Genomic DNA, 26,708 nt, shown 5'->3' with positions numbered 1-26,708 from the left:
CGGGGCCACGGGGCGGGGCGGGGCGGGGTGAGGGCACCGGGTGAGGCGGGGCCGGGCCAAAACACCGGGTGAGGCGGGGCCGAGATGAGACGAGACACCGGCTGAGGCGGGGCCGGGCCGGGCTGGGCCGAGACGAGACACCGGGTGAGACGGGGCCGCGCCGAGACACCGGGTGAGGCGGGGCGGGGGCGCGCGCCAGGTTCCCGCCGCGGGGGGGGAGGGGTCGGTCGGTGGGCGCGGCGGGCGCCCTCTCCTGCGTCCCGTCACCCGGGGGTCCGGACGGGCAGCTCGGCCCGGGGGGGGCCGGCCGGCGGGATGGAGTAGCGCTTCCCGCCGGGCGGCTGCCGCGCTCCGGCTCGGGGCTGCGGGGGCCGGGTGAGGGGGCGCCGCGGCGCCGTTTCCCGCCCCCGAGCCGGGGGGAGCGGCCCTGCAGCCACACGGCGGGGCCGGCCAGGGGGCCGGGGCGGGCTGGTCCCGGCTGGAGCCCCGGCGGCCGCGGAGCTCCCGAGGGCCCGTGGCAGGGCCGGCAGCGCTGCCCCGAGGGATCCCCTCAGCCGGTCCCCGGGCAGGCAGCGCGGCAGCGGCTGGACCGCTTCCCCCGCGGACGGGGCAGGGAGCGAACGAACGGGAGCCGAGCCCGCGGAGGAAGCGCTGCCGCTGCCTTCCGTGAGTCACAGCCTCGTGTTGCGCCGCCGTCCCTTGTCCTCTTCGGCCCGAGGAAGAGGAGACTGGGGGGGACCTTACCGCCGATACGAGCGCCTGGCGCGAGGGTGCAAAGAAGCCCCAGCCAGGCTCTTTCCAGTGGTGCCCAGAGACGGGACCGGAGGTGATGGGCACAATCCGACACACGGGAGGTTCCCTCTGAACATCAGAAGACTTTTTTTCTCTCTGGAGGTGACCAGGCACTGTCCCAGGTTGCCCAGGGAGGCTGTGAAGTCTCCCCCCATGGAGATGCTCAGAAGACATCTAAACACGGCCCTGGGCAAGTGGCCCTGCTTGAGCAGGGAGTGGATAAGGTGACCTCCGGACATCCTCCCCCACCTCAGCCACTCTGATTCCGTACAGAGTCTCTTTAGGGCAAATTATTTACTAGTAGGCTGTGATGTTTTAGGTAGTGATGGATATTTGTGCTTTGTTGCACTGAGGTACGCAGGCCTGCGTAGTTACAGAGGTCCTTTCTGGCAGTGCTGCCCTAGGTGTGGGCTGACGTGCTGGACCAGCCTCCCCTTGCCTTCCCGGTTCGCTGTGTAGACCCCTCTACCAGTCACACGGCTGAAGGCAGTCTGTCGCAGTGGGCAGCTGGCTGCCACGACTCTGATAGAGCCCCAGTGGTGGTGGGAGCTCTTCCTCTTGACAGCTGGGGCTTGCATCAGCCCTGATGACGGAAGGAAAGTAGAAGAGGAGTTGCAGGAAAAACCGCCCCTGGAAATGTGCATCTGGGCAATGGTGGCTGCTGTTTCTGCCATTCCTGTCTGTCAGAGTTACAGGAGGGAGAGATGAGGAGTGAGCGGTGACCTTGCTGCATGGGAAGGGACAGCAGAGCACAGAAACAAGAAGCTGCTGAGCAAGCCCATGTGCTGCCCTTCCAGGGCTCTGTCAGCCGGAGGGGAGGTGCAGGAGTTTGGTCCAGCTGACTGCTCAGTCACAGATGAGTGAGGGAGGGAAAGGTCTTCAGCAGGGTATTTGCTAGAGTGATGGAAGTGTTCTGACCAGGGTCAGGAGCCCAGTGACCCCCCAGGAGTGTGATGTCTTTCAGTCACTACTCAGACTGGTTGTTTCTTCAGGGGCTTGCAGTCAGGATTGGGCAAATTGCTTACTATCTGAGCATTTAGAAGTTAAAGTCCTGCAGGGGTAGGATGAGGTGAGTGAAGAAATGGACCCCGAAAGATTTTTGGCGCCCTGTCCCAAAAAGCATGTCTCCTGGGCTGTGTGCTTCAGTTTGCTTTGAAGAGGGGGGCATGTGCAGAGAATGCCTGAGGGTGTCGGGAATGGGGGGGGGGGGGGGGTAAATGGTGGTGGTGACTGCCTTGTAAAACTTTCCTGCATGAAACAGCTGGCTGGAGGCTCTGTCCTGGAGTGCTGAGTCCTAGTGCTGTACATTGCTGCTTGGCAAAATTCTTATCTTGGTCTTCTGGTACAGATGTGGTTCATTCCCTGTAGCTCTGGGAACATGTTATCTGATGCGTTATCTGAGAGGTTTTCTGGTGCTGCCTTGGTCTGCACGCTCTGAACCTCTTGCGACAGCTGCCTCCATGCTGCCGAGGCTTTTCCAAAGGAATGAGTGGCCGGTTGTGGCCCCACACAGCCTGTCTGCAGTGGCCCTTGTAACATAAAGGTGGTCGTGGCGTGGTGGTGTCAGCCCCTGGAATCTCACCTCTGACAGTTACACCAAGAAACGGGCCCAGGATAACTCACGTTTGAGTTTTTCTCTGTCCCCACCTTGGGTCTTAGTTCTTGCGTGAAGCTGCAGGGGCATGCAGCCAGCCTGTGGTCTAGTGTCTGAGTCAGCTGCTGTTTCCAGTGTTGCTAACCTGAGCATTCAGATGTTGTGAGTCAGGTTAAAAAACATGACTTTAAAAATAGTACATTGTGGGTTCTGTCCATATGTCCTCTGGTATAAAAGCTTGTAGGGCTTACATATTTAAAGTGTGGGGGGAGTTTAGCATGGGTAAAAACTTACTTCCAAGAAGTTGAATTTCATCGCTCCAGAAAAAGACTGGAAGTTGAAATATCCAGATATATCTTTCTCATCAGTATAAAAGTCTTAGGACCCATGGCAGGGGTCAGACTTTAACTTCTTTTGCCATGTAATTAAGATTAGCATCACATTTACTGTGTCCAGGGGCAGTGCTCTACGTGGCCATGTATCTGATGAGGTGGAACTCCGTTCCTCAGCATGATACATAGAATCTCTGAATGAGTTAACAACTGGAGTTGCTTTGTATTGATATGGAAATGACTAAACAAACTGCATTCCTGAAATGTTACTTATTTTGATATAAAATCTGCGTGTTTGGTACTGCCCGTGTGTTTCCAGCATCAGCATGGCAGAGTTTTGTTCAGAAAAGCTTCAAGTTTATTCTGCAGCTGAACAGAATGGGGGTAGATGAGAACTCGGGAAGGGGTCCTTGCTGCTGTAGTGACTGTCCCCTCATCCCTCCGGGACTGAGCTGGCAGCTTCCCTAGACTTCAGAAGATCAGAAACTGTGTTTTATTTGGCTACCAACACAGGAGACTTGGTGACAAGGAGGTCTCTTGGGTGGTTTAGAACTGCAGGCTCATAAAAGGAGTGAAAGATTGCTTCAGAACTGCATGGGCTTGCCAAGGCAGTATCTGCGTGTTCTCATGCCTGTGGTGCAGCAGGATAAGGTAAGGTGGTGTGTTAGTGCCTTTGCTTAGCTAGTAAGCTGCCAGTGTGAGTGTGGTAAGGGGTGTTGGGGGTTACCAGCAGCACCTGCGGTGGGTGGGCTTGACCTCAGCGTCAAAGAGTATTTTATTCTTGAACAGCACTGGCAGCATTCTGTCTTTGAGCATGTGGTTTCAGGAAATGGAATTGTCTTGAGCCTTTGCATGGAAAATGCTTAGCATGCTCTCTGGCTTTCAGAATTGGAAAAAGAGTGAGGGCTACCTATCACGTGGTGTGAATGTGCCTCATTCTTCTGCTTTGGATAGAGATGTGGAAGCTGTCTTCAAACAGCGTGGATCAGAAAGGCTGTCTTTTGGGACAAATGTGTGATACTTCGTCTAGAAATTATTTAATTTCTCTTTGCCCAAAACTACTGCTTTCAAAGAAATAATTCAGTATTGTTGACTACACTGAACTGCTGTAAGTATTAACACAGTAGGGATGATAAATTTGGCTTCTGTGGAAGTGGAAATACTGGGAAGCATACTGGAAGCACTGAAGAAGTTTGAAAGGCGACTCAGGAGAGCAGCAGTCTGGCTAGTTTGTGAAAGGGGTGAATGGTGTGTGTGGTGCCTGAGGTACAAGTGCTGGCTGCCTGACACTGGTGGTCTCTACCAGTTCTGTGTCTCTAAGCTGTGTTTTGGCCTATCTCAGACTGCTCTGAGGGTTGCTTAGCTTGGAGCAGACCACCCCAGTCTTCACCAAAGATCAGTCTCTACCCTTGCCCTGGCTCACGTGATGAGCGTAGATTAAAAGCCTAGTTCTTGATAGCAGCTGCCTGCCTTGCAAACCTGGACAGGTGAAGAGCTGCATTCTTCCCCTCCTCAGATGGTTATTTTGGAAGATGCAGTTCAGGGCTGTGGCTGGGAGCAGCACTGAGCAAGAGAGAGCATCGAGTGCTTTAAGCTTGTGCTCTACTGTCTGTGTTTAAGATGAGCCTGGAGCCATGTGTTTCTAGTTGTATCTGGTAGTTCAAAGATGCCTTGGAAAGACCTTCACTGTTGCACTCAAAACTGTACAGCTTCATAGGTGAGTGAAGCTTATTGCTTCCCCTTCTCAGTAATACTACTTCTCCAGCCAGTGCGTGGAGCTTCACTGGCTGAAGAAGTAATACTGCTTGGGAGGTTTGTGCTGAAGGAGAGGAAATAAACTCAGTGTGGATCCTGTTTCTGCATACGGGTCCCTAGCTCTGGATGCTAGTCAGGGAATTGCTTGAGCACTGGGTGAACTGCTTGAACTCTGGGCATTCATCAGTGAGCAGAGCCAGGGGCAGCACCTCAGACACAGCCCCCCCAGCACCTGCATGCTGGCTGGGACCGTGCTTCTCCACCATGTGTCTCAGTTGCTGGTTGTGCCTTGTCAGGGAAGCACAGATGTGGACAGCAGGAGAGGTCAGGAGCGTTAGGCTGACTTGGGCCATGGCTCTGTATCAGGAAGCAGAAATATGGCAGGCTGGCCGAGGAAGCTACAGCAGATGCACTTGTTGTTGCAGCCTTACCAAGGCGAGTGCTGGGAGGAAAGATGTGGGGCAAGTTGGCAGCCAGCAGACCTGACCCCTCGAGCACAGGCAGCCCTGCACACCCGGAGGATGGACCCAGCTGAAGCCCTGAGCAGCAGGGCTGCTCGGTCTACTCTGTGCAGTGATTTGCCCCCGTGGATGCTGCATGCAGGTGTTTTGCCAGGCTGCTGGTCTGAGCCCAGGGCGAGCTGACAGCTGCTGTATTCAGGGGAGAAAGCTACCAGTGCTGTTGGGAAGCGAGGGAGCCCTTGGTGCCACACGTGGGCTTGCAGTCATCGTGGAGCTGCCTGTGCTCCACGAATGCATAGGCTGGCCTCGGAGCACTTAGTCCTGCCAATGAGCCTGTTGCTCCACACAGGTCCTCCAGCGGCCCGTCCCTGCGCGAGTTCTGCACCCAGTGGTCCCGTGTTTGAAGACCTGGCAGGGAGTAAAGGTGCCTGGTTTGAGGCTGTAGTGGTGGAGAGGAGGCTGTTTCGCCCCTCTGCTAGCCTGGCTTTCCCCAACAGAGCCTTCGCCTCTGTGCTGCCTGGTGCTTCAGCTCCTCAGGAGTGGCCCTGAGCACTGTGGCTGTAGAGTAGTTGCAGTGGGAACGGGGAAGGTTGCTTTCCTGTCCACTAATCAGGGCTGTGCAGACAGGGACTGAGGAAGGATGGCTCTGCTCTGGCTCAGGATGTTTTGGAAACAATGCCTATTTATAGGAGAGGGCAGGGGCCCCTTGCTGCCTGGAGCAGCCTGGCTCTGTGGGAAGAGGTCTGGCAGTGGCAAGGGAGTCAGGGAGGGTGGGGTAGCTGTGGTTTGCTTTTTGTGTGTTCTCTGTTGTTCTCAAACTCGTTCTGCTCTCTCCCTGCCCCTCTGTGAGGGGATCAGCAGCCCTCTTCTCTTTGCTCGTCCCCTGCCTGCACCTCGCTACTGGCAGGAGCGGGGAGGGGGTGTTGTGCCATGCTGGAGCTGGCGCTGGAGCCACAGTGCCACTGGCACAGCAGCAGCTTCACCTCGCTGCTTCGGAGACGTGCCGGGCGGTGGTCAGGAGCGGTGTGGCTACGGAAGCGTTGGGGACACAGCAGGGTGCTGATGATGGAGCTAATATCCCGAGTGCAGTTGCTTACCCAGACTGTCCAAGTTTAGCCCATTCAGGGCTGAGTGGGAGAGTTACCGGCAGCTGTCTGGGACAGTGTGATAAGCAATGCCAGGCTGCAAGAACCCATGCTGTCCTCCCTGGAGACAGGCAGCAGTGTCTGGCCATAGGGAGCTGTGCTGCTTTGGTAGAGTGTGACAGTGCAGCTGAGGTACTACGTGTACCCAAGCCATCACTGAATTGCTCAGGGAGCCCTGGGCTGTCCTACATCCATGAGCTTTCTCACTAACTCTATCAGGTAGGTCTTCCAAGGCCAGTGCTTTTCTTTTAATTGCACTACAAATGCCTCTGCCAGGCACATCAGCGGTGCCAGCGATGGAGCCCGTAGTGCTGGAGCTCTGGAATTTAAGGTGCAGTGTCAACGGTGGGAAGGCTGTGGGGACTCCACAGATGAAATATCTCTGTACTGAGTCATACTGGACCCGTGGGTTCTGGGTCTGTACAGCTACCCAGGTTCTCCCTGGTGGTTTCACCTGCCTTTCCTGCTGTAGGACTATCTGGAGGACTGTCTGCTGTATCCTCTGGATTCTATGTCGGGGTAGTCTCGAATAGCATAGCTCCAGTTTGCACAGGCTCTGCTTGGGTAGGAGAAGTCACAGTGTTTCTTTAGCATTCCCTCTCCTCTGCTGATCTAAACACAGGGCTGTTTTCCTCCTCAGCATGAGAAGGCACCAGTTGCCTCTGCCTTTTGGCCTCTGTTGAATGCCTTTTAAAACTTCCCTGGCTGCAGGCCACAGGCTGAGCACCACTGCCCTCCAGTCTCTCTGATGGTAAGTTTAGGTCAGGTGTTGACAAGCAGAACATCAGACAAGTTTTTACTTGTGTTGTGCAGCAGGAGACCACTTCAGGGAGGAGGGGTGCAGCTGGACTCTTCTCCAGTCATCACAACTGTCCTAGTCCTCCTGTGTGAAGCAGCAGCCATCCTGCTGCTCCTGACTCTCTGGAGAAGTAGATGTGGTTCCCTTTCTATGGAGCTCGTGTGGTATCTTGTGTCTTGCTGTGCTTCTGCTGTGCTGAGAGCTCTGGTAGAGGCGCTGTGCTGCAATGGCTTGGCTGTATGCTGCTTGAGGTGCTGTGAGCAGTCCAGAGCATCAGGAGGGACCAGGCGCTCCTGCCTGGCCTGTGTTGGTACAAGCAAGCAGCAGAGGGGCTGGCTGAGAGCTCTGCTGCAGACAGGCCATGCTGCTGTGTTCTTGTGCCATTAAATACTTTCCTTGAGTTTGGACCCTTGGGATCCCTGGCTGTCTTTTGTTCCTGTTGTGGTGTTTTGTTTGTTTTTGAAGCCAGTGAGACCTCTACTTCCTTTTGTTAGCCCTCCCAGATGTGTGCTACAGAGACAAGCTTTGTGGGGAGCATGCTCTGGAAGCCAGTCTTGAGCATGTGATTTGGGGAGGAATGTTCTTCAGCAATTGCCAGAGAGCAGCTGGGAGCGCCCGGTGGTGTGTACGGCTGGAGCGCAGCTGATGGTTCTTTTCTTCTTTCTGTCCGCAGGTTTTGCTGCCATAGTCCTTGCAGAGCTGACACCCAGGGGCTCTTGGACACTGCTGGGTGCTTTGGAGCCTCGTGCCAGCTTGATGTGTGCAGGGCACGGGCAGACCTGGACAAGGCTGGAGATGGGGGGTTCGTAAGCACGTTGGCACTTGCCATGCACCCAGCAGGGTCAGTGGACAGTAGCTTCTCCCGCTCTGCTGTGCAGACCCTCTCCCGCAGCCACTGCCGCAACATCAAACAGAAGATCTCCCAGTGGGAGGGGAGGACACAAGGGTGCTCCAGCAAGGAGAAACGGCAGCTGAAGGACTTCGGAGTGAAGTATGATCCCAGCTGTGATGGTCTACCCAAAGTGAAGTCAGAACGTACGGAGAAGGGCAGGAAAACTGGGTCCAAAGATCCAAAGACCCTGGGTTTGGACTTCAGGGAAGATGCACGGAGCTGCGTGCAGACGGACGACTGTGGTGACCTCAAACCTTCCCGGGCCAAGGAGGAAGGAGAGTGGCAAGCAGGCTTCCTGGACCCAGGGGCGACACTGCCCCCAGGGAACTTCTATACCTCACAAGCTCTGTGGAGGAGAGCAGGTCCCCTACTGCCTGGCAAAGTCCCACCAGTTCCCTTGGAGCTTCAGAGGAAGCAGGGGACCTGTGGCTCCACGGAAAGAGAACTTAAAGGAGTGGACTCTCTCTGCAGGGCAGAGAGGAGCTTGAAAAACATTTACTCTGAGGCTGAGGGGCACGAGGAGGAGCCAGCTGCTGTCCCACCACCCAAGCCCCGTAGGACTTTTCGCTATCTTGCAGAAAAGGGTGCTAGGAGCTGTAGCAATGCCCATGCTACCAGGGAAGCTCCCCTGCAAAAGCAGCATGGAGGAGACTCTGTGTCATCCTCCAACAATCCTGAGAAGAGAATAGCCAGCAGGAGGATCAGAGGGAGAACCCAGAGGTACATCGATTCATCTCTCATGTCTGAAACGTGTTTCCTTAAATCAGTTTCTAGATGGGTTTAAACAGCTTGCTTGCCACAGCAGTCTTGTGGATGTGCTAGTACTGATGATGCCTCTGTCAATGGGGAAGGGATGTTTCTGGATGAATGTATCCCCTTTCCAGCATTGCGTATGCAGTGCTTTTGCTGATGATAATCTTGCAAAGAAGGCTAAAAGCTCAAACAGATGTCAGTCCCGCACCTTAGAACAGAGTTGGGTGACAATATGCTGGCCCCAGGGAGAGTGCTGCTTGCTCCTTGCCCTGAGCTTGTCTCAGCTGTGATTTGTGGATGACAGAATAGCTTTCTCTTGGGGCAGTGTGGCTGCTAAATGTTCTGGCTTTCCTCTGAGTGAATGATTCTCTTGTTGCTTAAAATTGGAGGCCGTCAGCTGTGGGTACCCCTGTTGTGGGTTTGGCTATTCTTCCCTCTTTCCTGTGTGTAGGTCCCTGTTACAGAGTAAAAAACCTCTGGGCTAGCTTGATGCTAGTTCTGCTTACAGATGAGCTGCCTAGGGCAGCTGTGCTAGAGAGTAGCATGAAGATTCTAGGTGGAAATGTGGGAACCTTTCACTGTAGCAAAGCATGCAGCAACAAAACAGATTTTATGAGGATGGGCTAAATCCCTACCAGCTCCTTTGTGACCTCTGAGCCATAGTTTTGAAACAGAGGGCAAGTGTATGAAAATGCAAACTCACAAATGGGGTAACACCCTTAGCATGAGCAGTAGGAGAGATCCAGAAGAAAGCAGTGCCCAAATTCCGAGTACTGCTGCAAGTGCTTAGTCTGCAAAACGTGTTTTGGGTTCTTGCCTCTGTGACAGGATGGTACTCGCCATACCTGCTTGGAGTGTGCTTGGCCATGGAGCCTCTGAATTCATTTTTAATTTAAAAATCTCCCAGAGTAAGTGAGTAGGGCTTGCTTGGTATGCTGGTTTTGGCTGGGATAGAGTTCATTTCTTCATAGTAGCTTGTGTGGTGCTAGGTTTTGGATTTGTGATGAAAATAGTATTGATAACACATCAGTGTTCTAGTTATTGCTGGGCAGTGCTTACGCTGCCTCAAGGCCTCTTCTGCTTCTCACCCCACCAGTGAGCAGGCTGGGGTGCACAAGAAGTTGGGAGGGGACACAGCTGGGACAGCTGACCACAACTGACCCAAAGAATATTCCACACAAATGATGTTGTGCTCAGCAATAAAAATTGGGGGAAGAAGGAGGAAGGGAGGGACATCTGGAGTTATGGCATTTGTCTTCCCAAGTCACCGTTACGTGTGATAAAGCCCGGCTGTCTTGGAGATGGCTGAACACCTGCTTGCTGAGGGGAAATAGTGAATGAATCCCTTGTTTTGCTTCGCTTGTGTGTGCAGCTTTTGCTTCACCTATTAAACTGTCTTTATCTCAACCCACGAGTTTTCTCACTGTTACCTTTCTAATTCTCTCCCCCATCCCAGTGGGTGGGAGTGGGCGAGTGGCTGCGTGGGGCTGAGCTGCCAGCTGGGGTCAAAGCTCAACACTTGGAAGTCAGAGAATCCGGAGTGGAGCATCCGTGTGCTTGATGGCCCCAAGCAGGACCACACTCTGTGTGGACTGGAGACAGCAACTCACTGGTACATGCAGGTGCCTTTAGCAGAAGTTACAATGGTTTTCCTCTAGGAAATCTTTTGAGTTTGAGGACATCGAGGGCTTCCGCAAGCGGATGGCAACCACCAACTCCCACAGACTTCGAGACGAGACAAATGGCACTACAGGATCCAGGCTTGTCTACACACAGTCAGAAGACAACATCTACGAGGACATTATCTGTACGTGCCTGTGCTTCTGGGGGATGCACTCGCTTTATTTAAGGGTAGCAAATTTGCTAGGGAGGGAGGAATGAAGATGAGAACGCATTGAGGGCCTTTCCAGCTCTGTGACTTTTAAGGTCTTCCCCCTCTGGGGTTCTTTGTTGATGTTAGTAACTACCTGCATGTGAACAGTCTGATTTCAGATGTCATGGAAGGTCGCTACAATCGGCCTGTGCTAGACTGATTTCTTTATTAGCTCTTCAAATGCTTTGCTCAAGTGCTGCACAGAGATCAGTGTGAACACTGACAAAATTAGCTGCTTTGCAATACAGCTACTTTCTCTGCAGTGGTAAAGTGTTTTGTTTTGCTGAGTCTGTACAGCTTGCTGAGTTGATGGTAGTGGGTTAGAAGGATCTTTGAGTGGTGGGAACCTAATTCATCTTTAAACAGGTCTCTCAGACCCTGTTAAAGCTCGGCAGACAACTGCGCACTCTTCCCACTTACATCCCTTGCAAGAACACAGGACTGTATCTCCTTTCATAAATCCCCTGTCCAATGCTCTTTCCAGGTCCTGCAGTAGAGAACCCCTATGAAGATATCAGAGCGCTGCCCTTACCCCTGTGGAAGGTCCCGTCTGTCTGGAAGCTGCCGCCCCCCCGCAGCACTTGTCGGGCTCCCAAGGTAGGGCGAGGGGATGAAATTGTCATGTGTTTACAGAGACTCATCCTCACAAGGGCCCTATTTTGTGATCCTCCCTGGCCCCACTTTCCCCACTGCTGCGTCATTGGGTTTCCTATATTTTATTGTTTGTTATTAATGTAAATGATAATGAACAGCCGTGGCAGTGGCAGTTGATTAATCTGTTAAGGAGCAAAACAACAGGAACAAGAGAGTGTTGATGAGATGCCTGAGTGTGTGGGGTTGGGGTGGGATGGAGATCTTGGTAGAGCAGGAGGCTGCAGGGAGTTTATAATTTGTGGTCTGACTCCTTTGACTCTGAGCTTAGACGAAAGCTTAACCCCATGCTTAACCATCTCTTCTGATTCCGTTTTCTAGCCTCCGCCAAAACCTCCCTTCCTCAGTCGCAAGACTCTTGAGCTAAAGCCCTCCCAGACAAGTTTCCAAGGGAAAAGGGTGAAGGACACGACCCTGCCTGTCACACTGACCGAGTGGAAGCTGTTCCAAGCAGTAGAGGCTGCTAGCAGGAGAAAGAATTTGCCCTGGGTGAGATTTAAGCATGAAACATTACTTCTTGCATGGCATTTCAAACTCTTGCTGCTTTGTCTAGCACCTTCTGAGTGCTTTGTAAGTGGTCACGGAGCTGTGTGCCTGGAGGTGAATGCTGGTTAGCACTGCTGTGTGTGACAAGCGACCTTGCTCGAACCATTTCCCCTCCAAGTAGCAGGGCAGGTGTTTGGGGATCAAAAACCCGTGACAGTTGTAGCTGGGGCAGTGGTGGTTTTGTTGGCCAAGAATCTGCAAACAGAGTACTAGGTGTTGACCTGGAGATCAGTGCTGTGTGTGAATAGTAGCTCTTCATTGTGCTTTGTCATTTAAGCCTTGTTCCCAGTGCTTCCATGAAGTGCAGTGATGCTGGCTTTGTGCTGGATGTGGTGCAGGGATGTAAGGAAGCTGTCTGTGAGCAAAAGGGCCAGCTCTGGACGAGTGTGTGTACGTGTCCCTTGCTCCTGGTGACTTCTCAGACAGACCCTTATGTTCTCGTGGCAGGCACTGAGCTGGTAGATGGCTGACAGCCTGGGGCTGCTGTGGGGAGCTGGCTGGGCCCTTGGTTACTTGGTATGTTGGCTTGGAGTTCTTGACTTGCCATCAGGAACACAGCCCTGAAGCTGTTTCCTAGTCTAAAGGTGAAGAGCAGCTTTTAGGGATAAGCGTGTTTCACAGAGTTCTCCCCTCTGCTGCCTCTGGCTGTCCCCTCCTGCCTGCGTGCGAAGGCAGATATGCTTCTGAGGCCAGAGTAGTGAGAAAGGCTTTTAATCCACCCTCACGACAGAGTTGTAATTCTCATTTGATGCACTGGGAACCTTCCTAGATACTGGCATTGGTTACAAGCTCATGTCCCTCAGTGATAAAATGCAGCAGGTGCTCTAGAAGGGCAGCTGCAGGTACCGCTGTAGTGACTCTGTGTGCAGGATTCAAATTCCAGTTGTGGTAGTGGCAACAACTTACTTTAACGTGGTAAAATCATTTAACTTCTGCAGATCTCTATTTCTAGTGGAAATTGGGTGTATTTGCTCAAGTTGCACAAGACTGAGGTAGAGTTGGACAGCTGCAAAATACTTTTCAAATATTTTAAGTGCTTTATAGTAACAAGCAGCTTCTGTATGTGTTTTTAAACAAACTGTAAGCCTGGAAGATCAGGAAGGAGATGGCAAGACTGAAAATGCTGTGATGGACAGTATCTTTCATTTCTCCAGAAGCAAACCTATTCCAAAAATCTGGTAACAATTTACATGCAGGAAGCACACTTTATTCTTTTTGCTCACAAGGAATTGAGCCAGGATTGTTCTAGAGATTGAGAAAAAGATTGAAGTCTAAAAAGAAGAAACTTACTGCTTAAGAAACACATAGCTGCCTTAAACACACCCAATATCTTTCACTGGTGACTCAGCTGCACAAAAATCAGAACAGAAATGGAAATTGTCCAGGTAAGGCTGGATGGTAGAGGGGAAAGAAAGCAGATTTTGCAGAAGCACCACTTTCTGCTGCGGACTGTTTTCTTCTTGCAGCCTCCTCGTGCTAGGAGGACTGGCAAACAGCAGAAAATGGGGAGAAATAGATCTCAAAAGAAGAGCCTAAGCCTGGTTTGCTGAGCTGAGGATCAAGGCTTGAGCTGAAAAACAGGTTCTCTTGCTGAATATCTTCCTTTTTATGCAGTATTTGTGGTGACAAATGGCTGGACCCCACCCTCCTACATTCAGTGAGAGCAGTTAATGAATTCTTCACTTGAGACAAGAATGAACTTGATCTGCTCGCTGCATTTAGTGTAAATCCTTCTTCACAATGAGGTGGAGCTGTCTTTGGCATGCGAATCGGGGAGCCACCTGCAGCATTGTGTACCTGGGGGGGAGTCCAGAGAGGCCTGACAGGAGTAACAGAGAGCATTAGGGCCTTGGTTTTAAGGTCGTTGTGACCGGTGGAAGGAAGGTTATCGGCGTCGACTTGGAGTGTCAAAATGCTGACCCTTCTTTCATGTCTGTAGCCTACTCTGCACTGGGCTATGTTTTTTTCCAAATTTTTTCTTCCAGTGGACCAGGTCTGTGGTGTTCCTGCACCACAGACCCACTATTCTGTCCCACTGTCTGTCTTCAGCTATGCAGAATGAAAGTACCTAATCCTTTCATTTTAGCGAGCTAGCCTGGGACAAGGGCTGTGCTTAGAGCAGCCTTGTTCTGTGCCTGACATGGTACTCTGATGAACTTTCTCTAGCTGTCTGACACCCAACTACAGCAGCAAACTTAAACAAACCCCAAGCTACATCGAGAGCTCTGCTTTCTCTGGGCTTGGAAAAAATTGGGATGCTTGAGAGCATGCAGAGTTCAGAGTCCTTTGTGGTGGAGAGTTTATAAGATACTCTTTCAAGTGCCTTTGCCGTTGGCCTCTTTAATAGAAAATGGAGATCCAATGCCAGACAGTTTTCTGTTTCTGCTGTCTGTTTGGTAAGCAAAGTATGGCAACTTCCAGAGTGCTTGTACGGTTTGGTGTCAGCTCTGAGTTGTGCTTGCAATAATCTCCCTCTTGTAGCAGAAATTCTGTGCTCGTTCATTATCCAGTGAGCTGTGCTAAAAGTATTCTAGCAAGCAGTCTCTGAGCCAGGGCCTCTGCCAGGACTTGGGCCGCCTTTCCCAGGTGTTGTGGTGCTAGATGGCAGCAGCTGGGCTGTGCTCCTGTTGGCACCTGGACCTTTTCTGGACCCCCACATTAACCTCTGCTTCTGCTTTGGATTTCAGCTGGTACTGAAAATACAGGAGATCTTTGATTCTAAGCGTGGAAAGAAGAGGGTGAGGTTGCTCAGCCCCACCGGGAGAGAAGCGCCTCCAGTGAAAGGTAGAGAGGTCTCCAGCACCGTTCTCTGCTGTAAACCTCCCGAGCGCACGGCTCCTGTCCAGCCCACCACCACCAACTGCAGCTCCTGCCGGGCTGAGCTGACCGTGCTGAGCCCCATGTCCTGCCGCTGGAATTGCTGAGCTTCAGCACTGCTAGGACTGCGAACGCTGGCCTAACCCACATTTAACACCACCACAAATGGAAGATTCCGCTATGATCTGAGCCTGAAGAGCTGGGCTACTGGTTAAAAGTGCTTTTTCAAAAGAGCAAAACAAACCCCCAAATTCCCCACTAAACCACTTGGCACGAGAACTGCCGCTGACTACTCCACTCATCGCTTTTGTGCCTCTAAAGTGATATTCTTGTGTTCCTCTGATTTTGTAGCCGTGGTATGGTCTTTACTTATAGTATATTCTGTTCAGCAACTCTGTTAACTTTTATAGCAGCATCAAATAGCCACCTGGTTTCTGTTCTTTGCCTGCCCTGAGCTAACCTACAGGTGGTTTACTGGAAACAGTGACTTGGTATTGACTCCACTTGTTGAAATTTACTGTTGTAGCACATTGGCCAGTACCAGCTCTTCTTTGCTGATGCTTTGCTGGTGGGTGGGCAGCCCTGGGTGATGTTGGTCTGATGAGTCTAAAGTTCTTTCTCTTTCCCAGCTTTGGGTGTTGCCCATCTTACTTCTGCATGGCTAATAAGTGAAAACTATGTGTGTTTCAGGTGAAACCAGTGGGAATGAAAGTGATACGGAAAATCAGCCAAAAAGTGAGTGAATGAGAGGGACAGGTCCCGTCCCTGTACGCGTTTGGCTAAGGCTCTGATGGGATAAGCACACTGCCTAGTTGTGGCTTCTGCCGAGACAGAGAAAGGGAACATCTAAGAGGCAGCATGGCCAAGGCTGGGAGCTGTTGCTGTGACAAATGAACCCCTATTTCTGCCACCTCTCTTGAGCCCTTGAGGTTTAATGCCATTAATCTGCCCGTCGCTAGAAGCAGATTCATTTTTGGGTTGGTAGAGTCACACTTAACTAAAATACATCTTGCAGGAGACTGTCCCTGGATCACCCTTACTGCTAACACTTAAGGTTGTTTTCCCCCTGCTTTCTTCCCATGGTTCTGTTTTATATGTATAATGTTGTGAAATGCCCTCTCCTCTGGGGAGAAATCACTTGGTTATTTGTCTGGTTCCACAGTCCTGAGTTTGATCATAGGCCTAAACTACAGACTTGAAATACCTACTTGGTTTTAGCTGGTGTGGGAAGCACCAAAGAGATCTTAGTTTCTCTGCTGGTAAGGTTTGAATGTGAAATGGTAATGGTTGACCAGCAGCCCTGATGAGTGACTCTGTCATGTCTCTAAACAAGCATCTAGCCAAAAGGACCAACAGAATGGTTTCAGATGTTTCATTTACTTGGAGGGAAGCACACAGAAGGCCTTAACTTGGAGCTAAGAATGAAGTTCCACTTCTTTATGTTAAGGAGAGTAACGGAGAGTGAAGAATCTCTGCAGAAATACAGTGACTGAGTCACTGCCTGATCTGAGAGTTGTTTCCAAAGTGTCCAGAATGTGTCATGGTGCCTAGGCAACAGGAATTTCTTACATCAGAGTGCTGTGCCTGTGCTTGTGGGTCTGTACTGCCTGTCAGGACATCCCAGCCTGGAGGTTTCTTGGCCACTAAGCTGGCTCTGCCTCTCGTGAATGCCCGTGCTGCTTTACAGAGCAGCTGCCTGAGGCCTGGCAGTTTCTGAACTGGTGAAGCTCGGCTGCTTCTCACAGCTGGGCTTCCCTCATCGGTACCACAGTGTGTCACTCTGAGATGTGCCGAAAGAATGTCAGGACAGCAGGAGAATGCTAGCTGTCAGTCAAGAGGGATTGGCAGAGCTGCTGCAAGGCCAGTGCTCCCCTGCCCAGAATAGCTGTGCGTGAGGAGCTGACACGGGAGGCCAAGTCCTGTGGAGCGCAGCAATGGTGTTAGACAAATGCACCCACCTCTTTTCCCCCTTCTGCAGGTGGTGACGAGTCCTCTTCTGTAACCCGTAGGTGTGTGGCAGTGATAGCCACAGGCTGGTTTTTGTAGACTCACGGAATGGTTTGGGTTGGATCCCTAAAGAGGCCCAAGGCTTCTCTCCTGCAGTCCAGGGCAACGAGCTGGCTGTGTGCCCTCCTCGCTGCCCTCAGGATCTTGAACTCCACCATTTCATGGTCACTGCAGCCAAGGCTGCCCTTGAGCTTCACACTCCCCACCAGCCCCTCCTTGTTGGTGAGAACAAACCATAAGGCTTCTCCTGTCTGTCTGTAGAGGGCCTCATCTGCTCGGTTTTCCTGTCGGGGTCCTGTAGCAGCCCCCACTGTAACATCTCCTGGCCCTGCCCTCCCTTTAATGCTGACCTGGGTTGGCTCCTCACCCACCCCAGGCAGAGCTCCCTGCTCTCCAGCTGGGCACTGGCACAGAGGGTGACCCTCCTCCTCTCCCCGTCCTGTCCCTCCCAAAGAGCCTGTGTCCTTCCAGCCCAACACTCCAGCCACAGGAGCCACCCCCCCACAGCTCCCTGATGCAGATAGATCGTAGCCCTGCAGGCATGCCCACGTCTCCAGCTCCTCTTGTTTGTTCCTCGCACGACGTGCATTTGCATAGAGGCAGTTAAGTTGGGCCCCGGTGAAGCTGGCTCTGGCTGGAATTCCTTTGTGCTGCTCCTCAGGTGCTCTGCTGCTGCCCTGGGACCCCTCTGCAGGCTCTGGGCATCTGTTACAGGCACTGGCATCAAGCTGGTAGGAGTGGGAGGGATTGAGGTTCCCCTCCCCTGGCAACTTCAGCTTAAAGCCCTCTTTTGGATTTGTTCCTTTCCCCAGGTCAGCACAGGTGCCTGCTGCAGGTGCAGTCTGCCTCCAGGAGGAACCTGCACTACCAGACTTTGGAGAGGGATTTGATAGAGCTGCAGGAGCAGCGGCTCTTTGAGCTGTTTGTGGTGGTGTCGCTGCACAAGAAGGCATCTGAGACGACATACGCGCCACAGATCATACAGCAGTTTCCCAGCAAGGTAGGAGCTGCGTGGAACCCTGGCCAAAAACACACTCAGTAGCTGCTTATTTCTTCTCTCAGTGTGTATCCCTTCCTAAACTCTATACTAGTAAAGCTGGCCCACTGCTTAGGATACAGCCTTGGAATATGAAGCACCTTGCCCCATTACAGACCCAATGTATAGTGTTGGGCAGCTGCTGAATGTCTTTCTCGATAATGACTTTACTGTCTTGATTTTGGAACTAGGAAGGCTCCTACTCTAGTTCTAATTGCCTGGATGTACTGTGATGCACTGCTGAGGCAGCCTGCAGGAGAGGAGAGGGACTGCAGTGCTCTGTTCCCAAAGCTGGCATGACCTCATCCCGTAGTCTGTGATTTATAAACTAGCAGTGAAGCAATTTGACTGATGGTGCACAGGAACTGGAATCCCAGGGCTTTTTTGCTTATTTATACTGTTCTGGGGGAAAAAAAATTTAAAATGGCAAAGCCATGTGTACTAGCCCCCAAAAAGCAGAGGAGAACTGTGGAAGTTAAAGTACTGTAGCTAGAACAAGCTATTTGAAATAAGCTTGCTTTCTGTCTGTAGTTACTGTAGAGCTGAGAGGATGGAGTCCTGATGCTTGCTCCAGACTGAAATGAATATTCAGTTGTCACCATCTAGGCTTGTACCTGCTGCCTTCCACTAAAAAACCAGAACAAAACCAGTAATGCTAGCTGTGGTATCAGGAGTAAGACAGAGATTATTAAGGAATCTGCATGTCATCCAAATAGAGAAGGAGATGTCGGAGTCGTTAAGGGAGGTTCCGTGGGACTCCATCAGGACCCGTAAGGGATTTGTGTGCAAACAGCTCGAGTGTCTTAAATGCCTCAATGCTTTGGATTCACAAATGAATAAGGGACTACAGCCAGAAAGAGTGCACAGTCTTAATTTAGTGGGTAAAACTGAACGTACATAAATAATACCTGCTAAAAGTGCAAACTTTAGGGTGTTAGGAGGAGGAAGGCCTGGAACCAGATTCAGCTTTTTTCCTGGTGCAGCCTCTCAAGCTGTTCATCACCTTTGGGAAGGGCAGTGCACTGTTCTTTTCCTGCTGCCCTAGCAGACAGTCAGACCCAACTGCACCGTGTGGCTCTTTACTGGCTTTTATAAATGCACCATCAAAACTAATGATTTTCTCAGTGTTTATTTATCCTTTGCTCAAATTAAAGTATTTTGGTGAGTGACTTTATGCAGGACAGCCTATCATGTTGGGATTTTGCAGGAAACATTGCCCAGTAATTATGGAGGTGTTCTGATTACAGATTTTTCTCCCTTCTAAAAATAGCCTTGCTTCCAAGTAATCTGCTTGTCACCCTCTTCTTTGGGCTGCATGCCCAAGGACATCAAAGCTTTTATACAACTGCTTCTCTGTGAAAATGCTGTACTGTTTTCCTAACCACTCCTTCATGCTGTCACCACTTGGAACACTGGAATAGCCTAGCTGAGCTGACAGAGTGCAGTGAAAATCAGCTTTATGCAATAAGCTTGCCTCTTCTCAGGGGCATTTCCTACTTAAATGTGATCTCTCTTATTTGAAGACCTTCCTTCTGCCCCTTCTGGGCAGTTCTGAGCATGGAAAGTTGTCCTGTAGTCTTTGAGGGATTTGACTTGAGCCCACGTGTGGTAACTGGAACATGTGGTTCAGATACGCTGGTTTTGCAGTGGAATCAGGAGTGATCTGCACATCACAAGCTGAACATGTTCTTGTTTCTCTTAGTGTCTTCAAATCTCCTAGGAATAGAACCAAGGCAAGCTGACACAACTGTCATCTGGGGGGTCAATTCTAGCTTCAGTCCCCAATAAACTTGGCCATGCTTGTAAATCCTCACTCAGTTCTTACCAAAACCAGCTGGGTAATTTTACAATCAGCAGGAAAGGTGCAAGAGGGAACTGGAAATCTGTTACAGGCAGAATATGTTCTCCTATACTTGTGCATTGGCTGCGTGGTGGTTCAGCATTTGGAAGTGTCAGGAAGATACTCTCTCCCGTTGTTTTAAATGCTGCAGCTGTGCACCACACTTCAGTGACTTCAAATGCATGTGTTACCCCTCCAGCCTGAACATCCCTTCAGACAGTCAAAGGATACTGAAGAGAAGCTAAAGGTCATTCCCAGATTCTGCTTTCCAGATCCCAAAGACTGGTTTCCTGTATCAGACCTTAAAAGGTAAAGTCTTGTTTTTGAGTACTCATGCCTGAACCTGGCAATGCTGAAAGCTTAGGTGTGTGCCAGTTTCCTGGAACAGAGAAACTGCAGCCAGAGCAAGGAGAAATGGGAAGGGCTGAATCCCTATCCCCTGTGATAGGGGAAGATGAGGTGTGGAGGTGGATTAGAAGTGCCGCTTCTGCCCAAGCGCCGTCTTTCCTGTAAGAAGGAGGTTTGTAACGTCTGTTCAGGGCCAGCTCCCGGGGCTGGCAAGTGCTTATGTTGCTCCTTGGCAGAATGGAGAAGCAGCTAGGAAGGAAGGAAGGAAGGTGCTCGCAGCTGAGTCCATGGGCTGCAGGTTTTTACACTGAACAGAGCCTGAAGTAGCTTGCTAACCACAGCAGGAGGCCTTCAGCGTGACCAGGAGGAGAATGGCTTATACTCTGTGTGCTTCTCTTCTCTGAACTGCATGGTGAATCTAACCCTGACTGTTCTTTGGTTCCCCAGTGAAACATTTTCTTTTGTGTTGACGGGGGAGGATGGTAGCCGCTGGTTTGGGTACTGCAAGAAGCTCCTGGTAAGCATCTGTGTATTGGGTGGAGTGTAAAGAATGCACTGATAAATCAGTCAAGTGCAGGGTGTGAACCAGCAGTGATTCCCCATGTGGGTTACGTAGCGCCTGTGCTGCTGCTGAGAACACGTCAGGGAAGGAGCGTGATGATCAGAGACTCACAGGATGGTTTGGGTCAGAAGGGACCTTAGAGACCATCCAGTCCCACCCCCTGCCCCGTGCAGGGACACCTTCCACTAGCCCAGGTTGCCCAAAGCCCCGTCCAAACTGGCCTTGAACCCTTCCAGGGAGGGGGCAGCCACAGCTTCTCTGGGCAACCTGTGCCAGGGCCTCACCACCCTCACAGGGAACAATTTCTTCCATGGGTGGCTTTCTGGGCTTCCAGCGCCCATTGCTGGCTCACAGTCAGTTTTCCACCCACCAGCACCCCCAAGTCCTTCTCCTCGGGGCTGCTCTCCATCCAGTCCTCGCCCAGGCTGGGTTTGTGCCGGGGATTGCCCCGACCCGTGGGCAGGACCTTGCCCTTGGCCTCGTTGAACTCCATGAGGTTTGCCCGTCCCCCCTCTCCAGCCTGTCCAGGTCCCTCTGGCTGGATCCTTCCCTCAGCGTGTCCCTGCACCACACAGCTCGGTGTCTGTGGGAACGTGCTGAGGGTGCCTCGATCCCACTGTCCGTGTCCCCAACAACGATGTTAAACAGCGCCGGTCCCAACCCCGACCCCTGAGGACGCCGCTCGTCACTGCTCTCTGAGTTGACCACAACTCTTTGAGAGCCGCCATCCAGCCGGTTCCTGATCCACCGAGTGCTCCATCCATCAAATCCACGTCTCTCCAGTTTAGAGACAAGGATGTCATGGGGGACAGTGTCAGATGCTTTGCACAAGTCCAGGTAGATGACGTCAGTTGCTCTTCCCTTACCCACCAGCGCAGTAACCCCGTTGTAGAACGCCACCAAATTTGTCAGGCGCTAATTCATGCCCAGCAATACAGTGAAATGGGCTCTGGGTGGAAAGACAGCTCCAGGAACTGGTCATTCCTCAGGAATCTTAAGTCAGAAGTGTAGAGGGAAGTGCAGGAATTCTGTGAATCAGCTGCAGTGTAGGTGCTAAGTTCTTCATTGTACCTCTGTTCTCAGCATAACTGTTCTTGTTGCCTTTCAGCCCGAGGGGAAGGGGAAGCGCCTCCCTGAAGTGTTCTGCATCATCAGCCGCCTGGGCTGCTTCAACCTCTTCTCCAAGGTGAAGTGGGGAGAGCCTGTTACTTCTTAGCGGACTTGAGTCTCTGACAACCTGCAAGCTCCAGAAAGTAACTGGATGCTTCTGTCCGGTGCAGAACCGTTTAGTGACTGTAACTCATCCCGGGAGAGTAGTGCTTCCTTGCTGAGACTTGTCAGCCAATACACAGATCACTGTTCCTTCAGCAAATTATTGTTAGGAAGTGGCTTCTAATACCTGATATTACTGATGGTGCCCTTTCAGCCTCTTCTTCTGTGACTTGGAACTGGAAAATTTGGGGTGGGGTGGGGGGGCAGGGAGGAGATCTCACCTTGTTTCTCCTAGCACCCTGAGGAGAGTAGATAAAGAGCTGAAGTCTGGGGAAAGCTACTGCAGATAAAGGGCAGCTGTTGCAGAAGAATACAGGGGCAAGCTGATGGTGAAAGCTGATTTCTAATCATTGGAGCACAGAGTTTCTAGAACAGTGTTTCAGAAAGATTTCTTGGGCAGGAGGATGGGGTGTTGCTCTTCTTACTCCTCTAACTTGTTGTGAGAATTTGATTCCCGCAAGTTTCCTTGCAGTAGCAGGAGACTGACTTTGTGGATGGAGAGTTGTACTCACAGGTATCTATTCCCATTTGATTGTTCAGAGGTTTGAGACAAGCTTTCAGAGGGATCCCAAGTGAGGGGGGAGAGGGCTGTGAGTCTGTGTTGGAGCCTTCACGTGTAGCTATGGCATGGGATGCTCTAACAGAGGCTTGTGTCTCCTCTGGCTCACCAGCAGAGATTGAACCAACGGCTGATGTATTTTCTTGCAGATTTTAGATGAAGTGGAGAAGAGGCGAGAGATGTCTCCAGCCCTAGTGCACCCATTTATGCGCAGTGTAATGGAGGCACCTTTCCCTGCTCCTGGACGCACAATTACTGTGAGGAGTTTCCTGCCAGGAGCAGGAAATGAGGTAAGGGAGATCAGGGACTGGCTCTCCTGTGTCATGGTGTCCCTGGGGCCTAGTGGCATTTGCAAACCACACTGCAGAGTGAGGCCACCTGTAAATAATTAGTCTGAAGATAATGTCCTAAAGCCCCAAGGGAGGCTGCCGTAGAAACCAGCCTCCTGTTGGATCACCTACCGTAGAGGTGATTCCCTGCTTTGTAAGGAAGAGCTGCTTGGGAGTCCCCTGCACGTCCTGCGCCGGCCGCCCAGGCCATGGGGTTCGGCTGGTGAGGAGCCGCCGGTTCCGCGCCGCAGCCGGCTGCCCCTCGCCTGGCCGGGCTCCCCAGCGCCCCGCACCTCTGCCTGCCCGCAGGTGATGGAACTCTGCCGTCCGCTGGATTCCCGACTCGAACATGTTGACTTCGAATGCCTCTTTGAGTGTCTGAGTGTCTCTCACCTGATGCGGGTCTTTGCCTCTCTCCTGCTGGAAAGGAGGGTGATCTTTGTTGCTGACAACTTAAGGTAAAAAATGGGTCTGAGTGAATAGTTCTTTCTGAGGGATACTATTTTTGATTCTGCGTTTGGGCCTGTTTCATGTGCAAGCTTGTCTAACTTTTTGTAAATAGTTATCTTTAAAAGCTGTTTGCAGACTTTCCACACAACATGTGCATGCTTAGAATTTGGAGTATGATATTTACCCCAAAGGAGATAAGGGAAGGTTTCCTTTACCTCAGTAGTCGGGGTTGATGCTATTCCTTAGCTCCCCATAACTGACTCTAAAAGTAGGTGCATGGGGCTTCTGCTGATGCATAAACAATGCACGTGAATTACATTTTCCCCGAGCATTTCTAACCTCTGTCTGTAGCTGTGAGCTGGATGAGACGCTGACAGTCCACTGCTGCTCTTGCCTTTCCAGCACTCTGTCTAAATGTGGCCATGCCGCCGTTGCAACGCTCTATCCCTTCACTTGGCAACACACCTACATTCCAGTCCTACCGACCTCCATGATTGACATTGCGTGCTCTCCGACCCCATTCCTGATTGGCATTCTCTCCTGCTCCTTACCGCAGCTGCAGGACCTGCCCATAGAAGAGGTGAGAATTGGGTGAAGCACAGTGAAGGGACAATGTCAGTGGTATGATGCTGTCCTCTCTGGAATAATCTCTGTGGATTGATTCTGTCTTAATATAAACTCCTAAACTTTTCTGAGACAGTTGCTGAACTTGCCAGATACATGTCAGGGTGTTCCATTGTTATCAAAGATAATAATATTCACTGTTCTTATAGACAGGCTGCAGTTATGCAAAGCTTATGTTTCGTGTGTGACATCACCTGCCACTGGGGACATTTGAAAAAAAAAAAAAAAAAAGTGTTTTTTTTCTGTACAGCAACATACCTGGTTATAAGAGTCTCTGTTTTGTACATCTTTCCCCAGGTTCTGATTGTTGATCTTTGTGCTGACAAGTTCTTGCAAGAGGTGAGTGAAATAACAGTACTGGTCACTCATGGTTATATGCCAGGAAAAGACATCAGTGAAAGAAAATGAGAACAAGAAATCAGCAAAAGCTGGTACTCATATGTAGACTCCAGTGGCTGAAGAAATATCTTGCATTCCTTTTTCACCAATATTGAAGGGAACAGGCTTACAAATCCTTGTTGCAAGATTGAGGCTGCATGAGGTACAGAGCTCTGCGAAGCCAAAGATGCTGCTTATCAGAGCTGAATTTAAAAACAGATACTTAATTGGTTCATTATGGGAAGCGCACCACTAAGGTTCTTCGATGCTTTCTGTCTTTCTGTGCCCTTGTTTTCTACAGGGCTTTCTCCTCTCTCATCTAGTTGGGGTGTGTTTGTTGTTTTGTTTTTTTTTTTTTCCAGGAGTGATAATTTAGGAGACAAATTATAACAGTTCAGTTGTGGTTCTCTGCTGAACGATACCTAATGTGCTTCTGCATCACCAGACAAGTAGTTGTAAACATACTGGAGTATTACTAGTTCAGGAGGATATTTGCATCTCCTTTTCTGTGCCTTACTGTTCTGTTTTGCGTTGCAGCCTGCAACTGGAGAAAGGTATAAAAGGATTTAGGTTTTTTAACCCTAATGTTGAGACTTGTCATATTTTTTCAACAGACCTTTGTTGTTCTTGTGTGTTTTATCACTGGTGTAATAAGCCTGAGTCTGTGTCGTGAAGGTAGCACACGTTGTTCCGTGTTGGCCAGTTGTGTGCACGACTCCAGTAGTACGCAGTCGGAGGGTGCTGAGCAAATGTTTTTCACTTCTGTGTCTACAAGACAAATGTATTGTCTCCACCAAGATACACCATATCACAGCGTAACTTTCCTCTGTTTTAGGCATGTTATGAGTGTTTCTCATCTGTTCACAATGGGAAGGTTCTACTGATGATAGATGTAACACAAAAATGCTTTTATGCCCATTTTTCTCCATAGGTATCAGATGAAGATGAGATCCTGCCTCATAAACTCCAGGCTGCACTTGTACAAATCTTGGAAGAACGAAGTGAAATCTTGTCACATGAGCAGAGTGACACACAAGGTACTTTTTCTTAAGTGGCAGAACGTTTTTCTTAAACAGAGAATGTGGCAAATTTCTGTACTTTAGAGGGTAATCTGACAGATCTTTTTCAAGTTGAACTGCTTTAAACATAATCTGTCAAATAAACGTGAGAATTTTAAGAAGCATTGAGTAGCTTGAGCGAATGGCGTTGGCAAATTATGTAATTCCATACACATCGGAAGTAACAAAGTTTTGCAGTGGGTTTGTGTTCTGTAATTTGCCTAATTCTTTAAGAGAATTAGACTGTTATGAGCTTACAGTTTATTAGACACTAGATGTTTGACAGGGGAAAAGCAATTACAAATGCTTTAACTACTGGAAAAGCTTTAGAATGGAAGCTGTCTCAGCTGCAGCATAAAGTTGACATGGGAGATAAATCTTAATATTAGAGCTGCGGCTTCTTTGATATCAAACACTCGTGTGAGATTTCACAGTCTGAGACAGCCAGCCTAAAAAGTAACTGCTGCTCCTCTTTTAGAAGAGGAATGAATGACCAAAGTGGTGAATGCGGAGGGAAATTCCTCCTCTGTTGTCCTCTTCACAGGTGACGTGCCTCTTAACTCCCTGGTCTCGGAAGCTTTTGTGCAGTTCTTTGTGGAGCTCGTTGGGCACTACTCCCTGCACATGAACGTCACAGAAAAAGGGGAGCGGGTGTTTCAGCGAGAACTGTTCCGTAAATCTCATGTGTCACGCAATGTGCGTCACTTCTTGCACTTCTTCATGGAAACGCAGATGTTTGCAGGGTTCATACAGGACAGAGAGCTAAGAAAGAGCGTGGTCAAAGGTGAGGTTTGATCTTTCTTGTTTTACAAACTCACTTTCAAAGTATGATGTTACGTGACTTTGACTCTTAAGGAGCTTCCGTCCTGGCAAGTTGTCCTGTTGGCAGTTGGGGGTATGCAATAGCTCCGTGCCCTTCGAATTATTCAGCAGAATTCATCTTACGAAGCAGAGAATTTCTGCATCTCTCTCCTTTCTGGGCTTGATCCTGCAGCTTACATGACACGTGTGATTTCCCTTTCAGAACCTCCTTGTTAATAAGATGCCACATGCTAAAAGATGAAATAGCTCATCTAGGTGAGTGATCTGGGGTTTTTTTCCCCTTCTTTAGGCCTTTTTGAGGTCCGTGCCTTGGAGTATTTGGAGAGTATTCCAGCGACGGAATCAACCGGAGTGAACAAAATCCTTCGCAGCCTTGGTAAAGGGACACCCTTGCTTTTTGTTGGTTGGTTGGTTGGGATTTTTTAATAAATTTAGCTATAGAACAACTAATTGCATGCGGAGGAGATCAGGGCCCATTTTTTGCCTTGTGTGCTTGTGTTCCTTTTGTTTACATTTGCCCCTTCAGGGGACGCTGAACACTTTGTAAGATTTTTCTTTATTTTTAAGCTTTTGCATCTTTAGATGAAGTTTGTGCAAGCTGCCCAATCGTAGAGCTCCCTAAGCCAGGTTCTTAGCGCTGGGCTCGGCTGGGACACGTTAAGGGGCAGCAGGGGCCTCTGCCCTCCCGCCCCGAGATGTGCCCCAGCCGGGCGCCCCCCGCGCTGCCGCCGCGCGCTAACGGTGTTTTTTCTCCGTAGGAAGTAAAATGAAATTCCTTCCGAAGAAGTGACGGTGCGCCGCGGGCCGGGGGTGCCGCCTGCGCCGCGGCCGGACCCGGGCTCGCCCTTGGCTCCGGGAGAGGGGGGGGTGCCCGGGGCCGCCGCCGCCAATAACCAGCTGCTGCCTCCAACCGCTCCGCGTCTCCGTTCCTGCGGGGGGGGGGGGCGGGGCCGACCGGGGGGGGGGGCGGGGGGGCGGGGCCGGTCCGGGTGACGTCACCGTTCCTGCCGCGG

The 26,708-nt window shown here is 50.8% G+C and overlaps 1 protein-coding gene across 9 annotated transcripts; it reads left to right on the top strand.

Annotated features, from left to right (window-relative positions):
• The first annotated feature begins 67 nt into the window (after positions 1–67).
• DENND2C (DENN domain containing 2C) lies at positions 68–26,609 on the top strand. Of its 9 annotated transcripts, XM_074893428.1 has the most exons (19): positions 788–1,016; positions 7,552–8,490; positions 10,182–10,330; positions 10,881–10,993; positions 11,369–11,536; positions 14,281–14,377; positions 15,101–15,145; positions 17,230–17,417; positions 19,493–19,602; positions 20,089–20,158; positions 21,312–21,389; positions 22,184–22,324; positions 22,673–22,821; positions 23,216–23,393; positions 23,735–23,776; positions 24,747–24,852; positions 25,418–25,657; positions 25,985–26,071; positions 26,454–26,609. In XM_074893428.1, exons 1-19 carry the CDS (start codon positions 946–948, stop codon positions 26,483–26,485), a joined length of 3,003 nt encoding a protein of 1,000 aa, XP_074749529.1. In that variant the 5' UTR covers positions 788–945; the 3' UTR covers positions 26,486–26,609. The 9 variants fall into 9 exon arrangements, with proteins under 9 accessions (XP_074749533.1, XP_074749532.1, XP_074749535.1 ...); XM_074893432.1 differs by lacking the exons at positions 788–1,016; positions 26,454–26,609 and adding an exon at positions 68–144 and having other exon boundaries at positions 25,985–26,145; XM_074893431.1 differs by lacking the exons at positions 788–1,016; positions 26,454–26,609 and adding an exon at positions 86–172 and having other exon boundaries at positions 25,985–26,145.
• Positions 26,610–26,708: the final 99 nt, after the last annotated feature.

This window comes from Strix uralensis, chromosome 24 (assembly GCF_047716275.1).
Source record: "Strix uralensis isolate ZFMK-TIS-50842 chromosome 24, bStrUra1, whole genome shotgun sequence".
Taxonomy (NCBI): domain Eukaryota; kingdom Metazoa; phylum Chordata; class Aves; order Strigiformes; family Strigidae; genus Strix; species Strix uralensis.
Note: the sequence above shows the minus strand (reverse complement) of the source record. Positions and strands in the feature narration are given on the sequence as shown.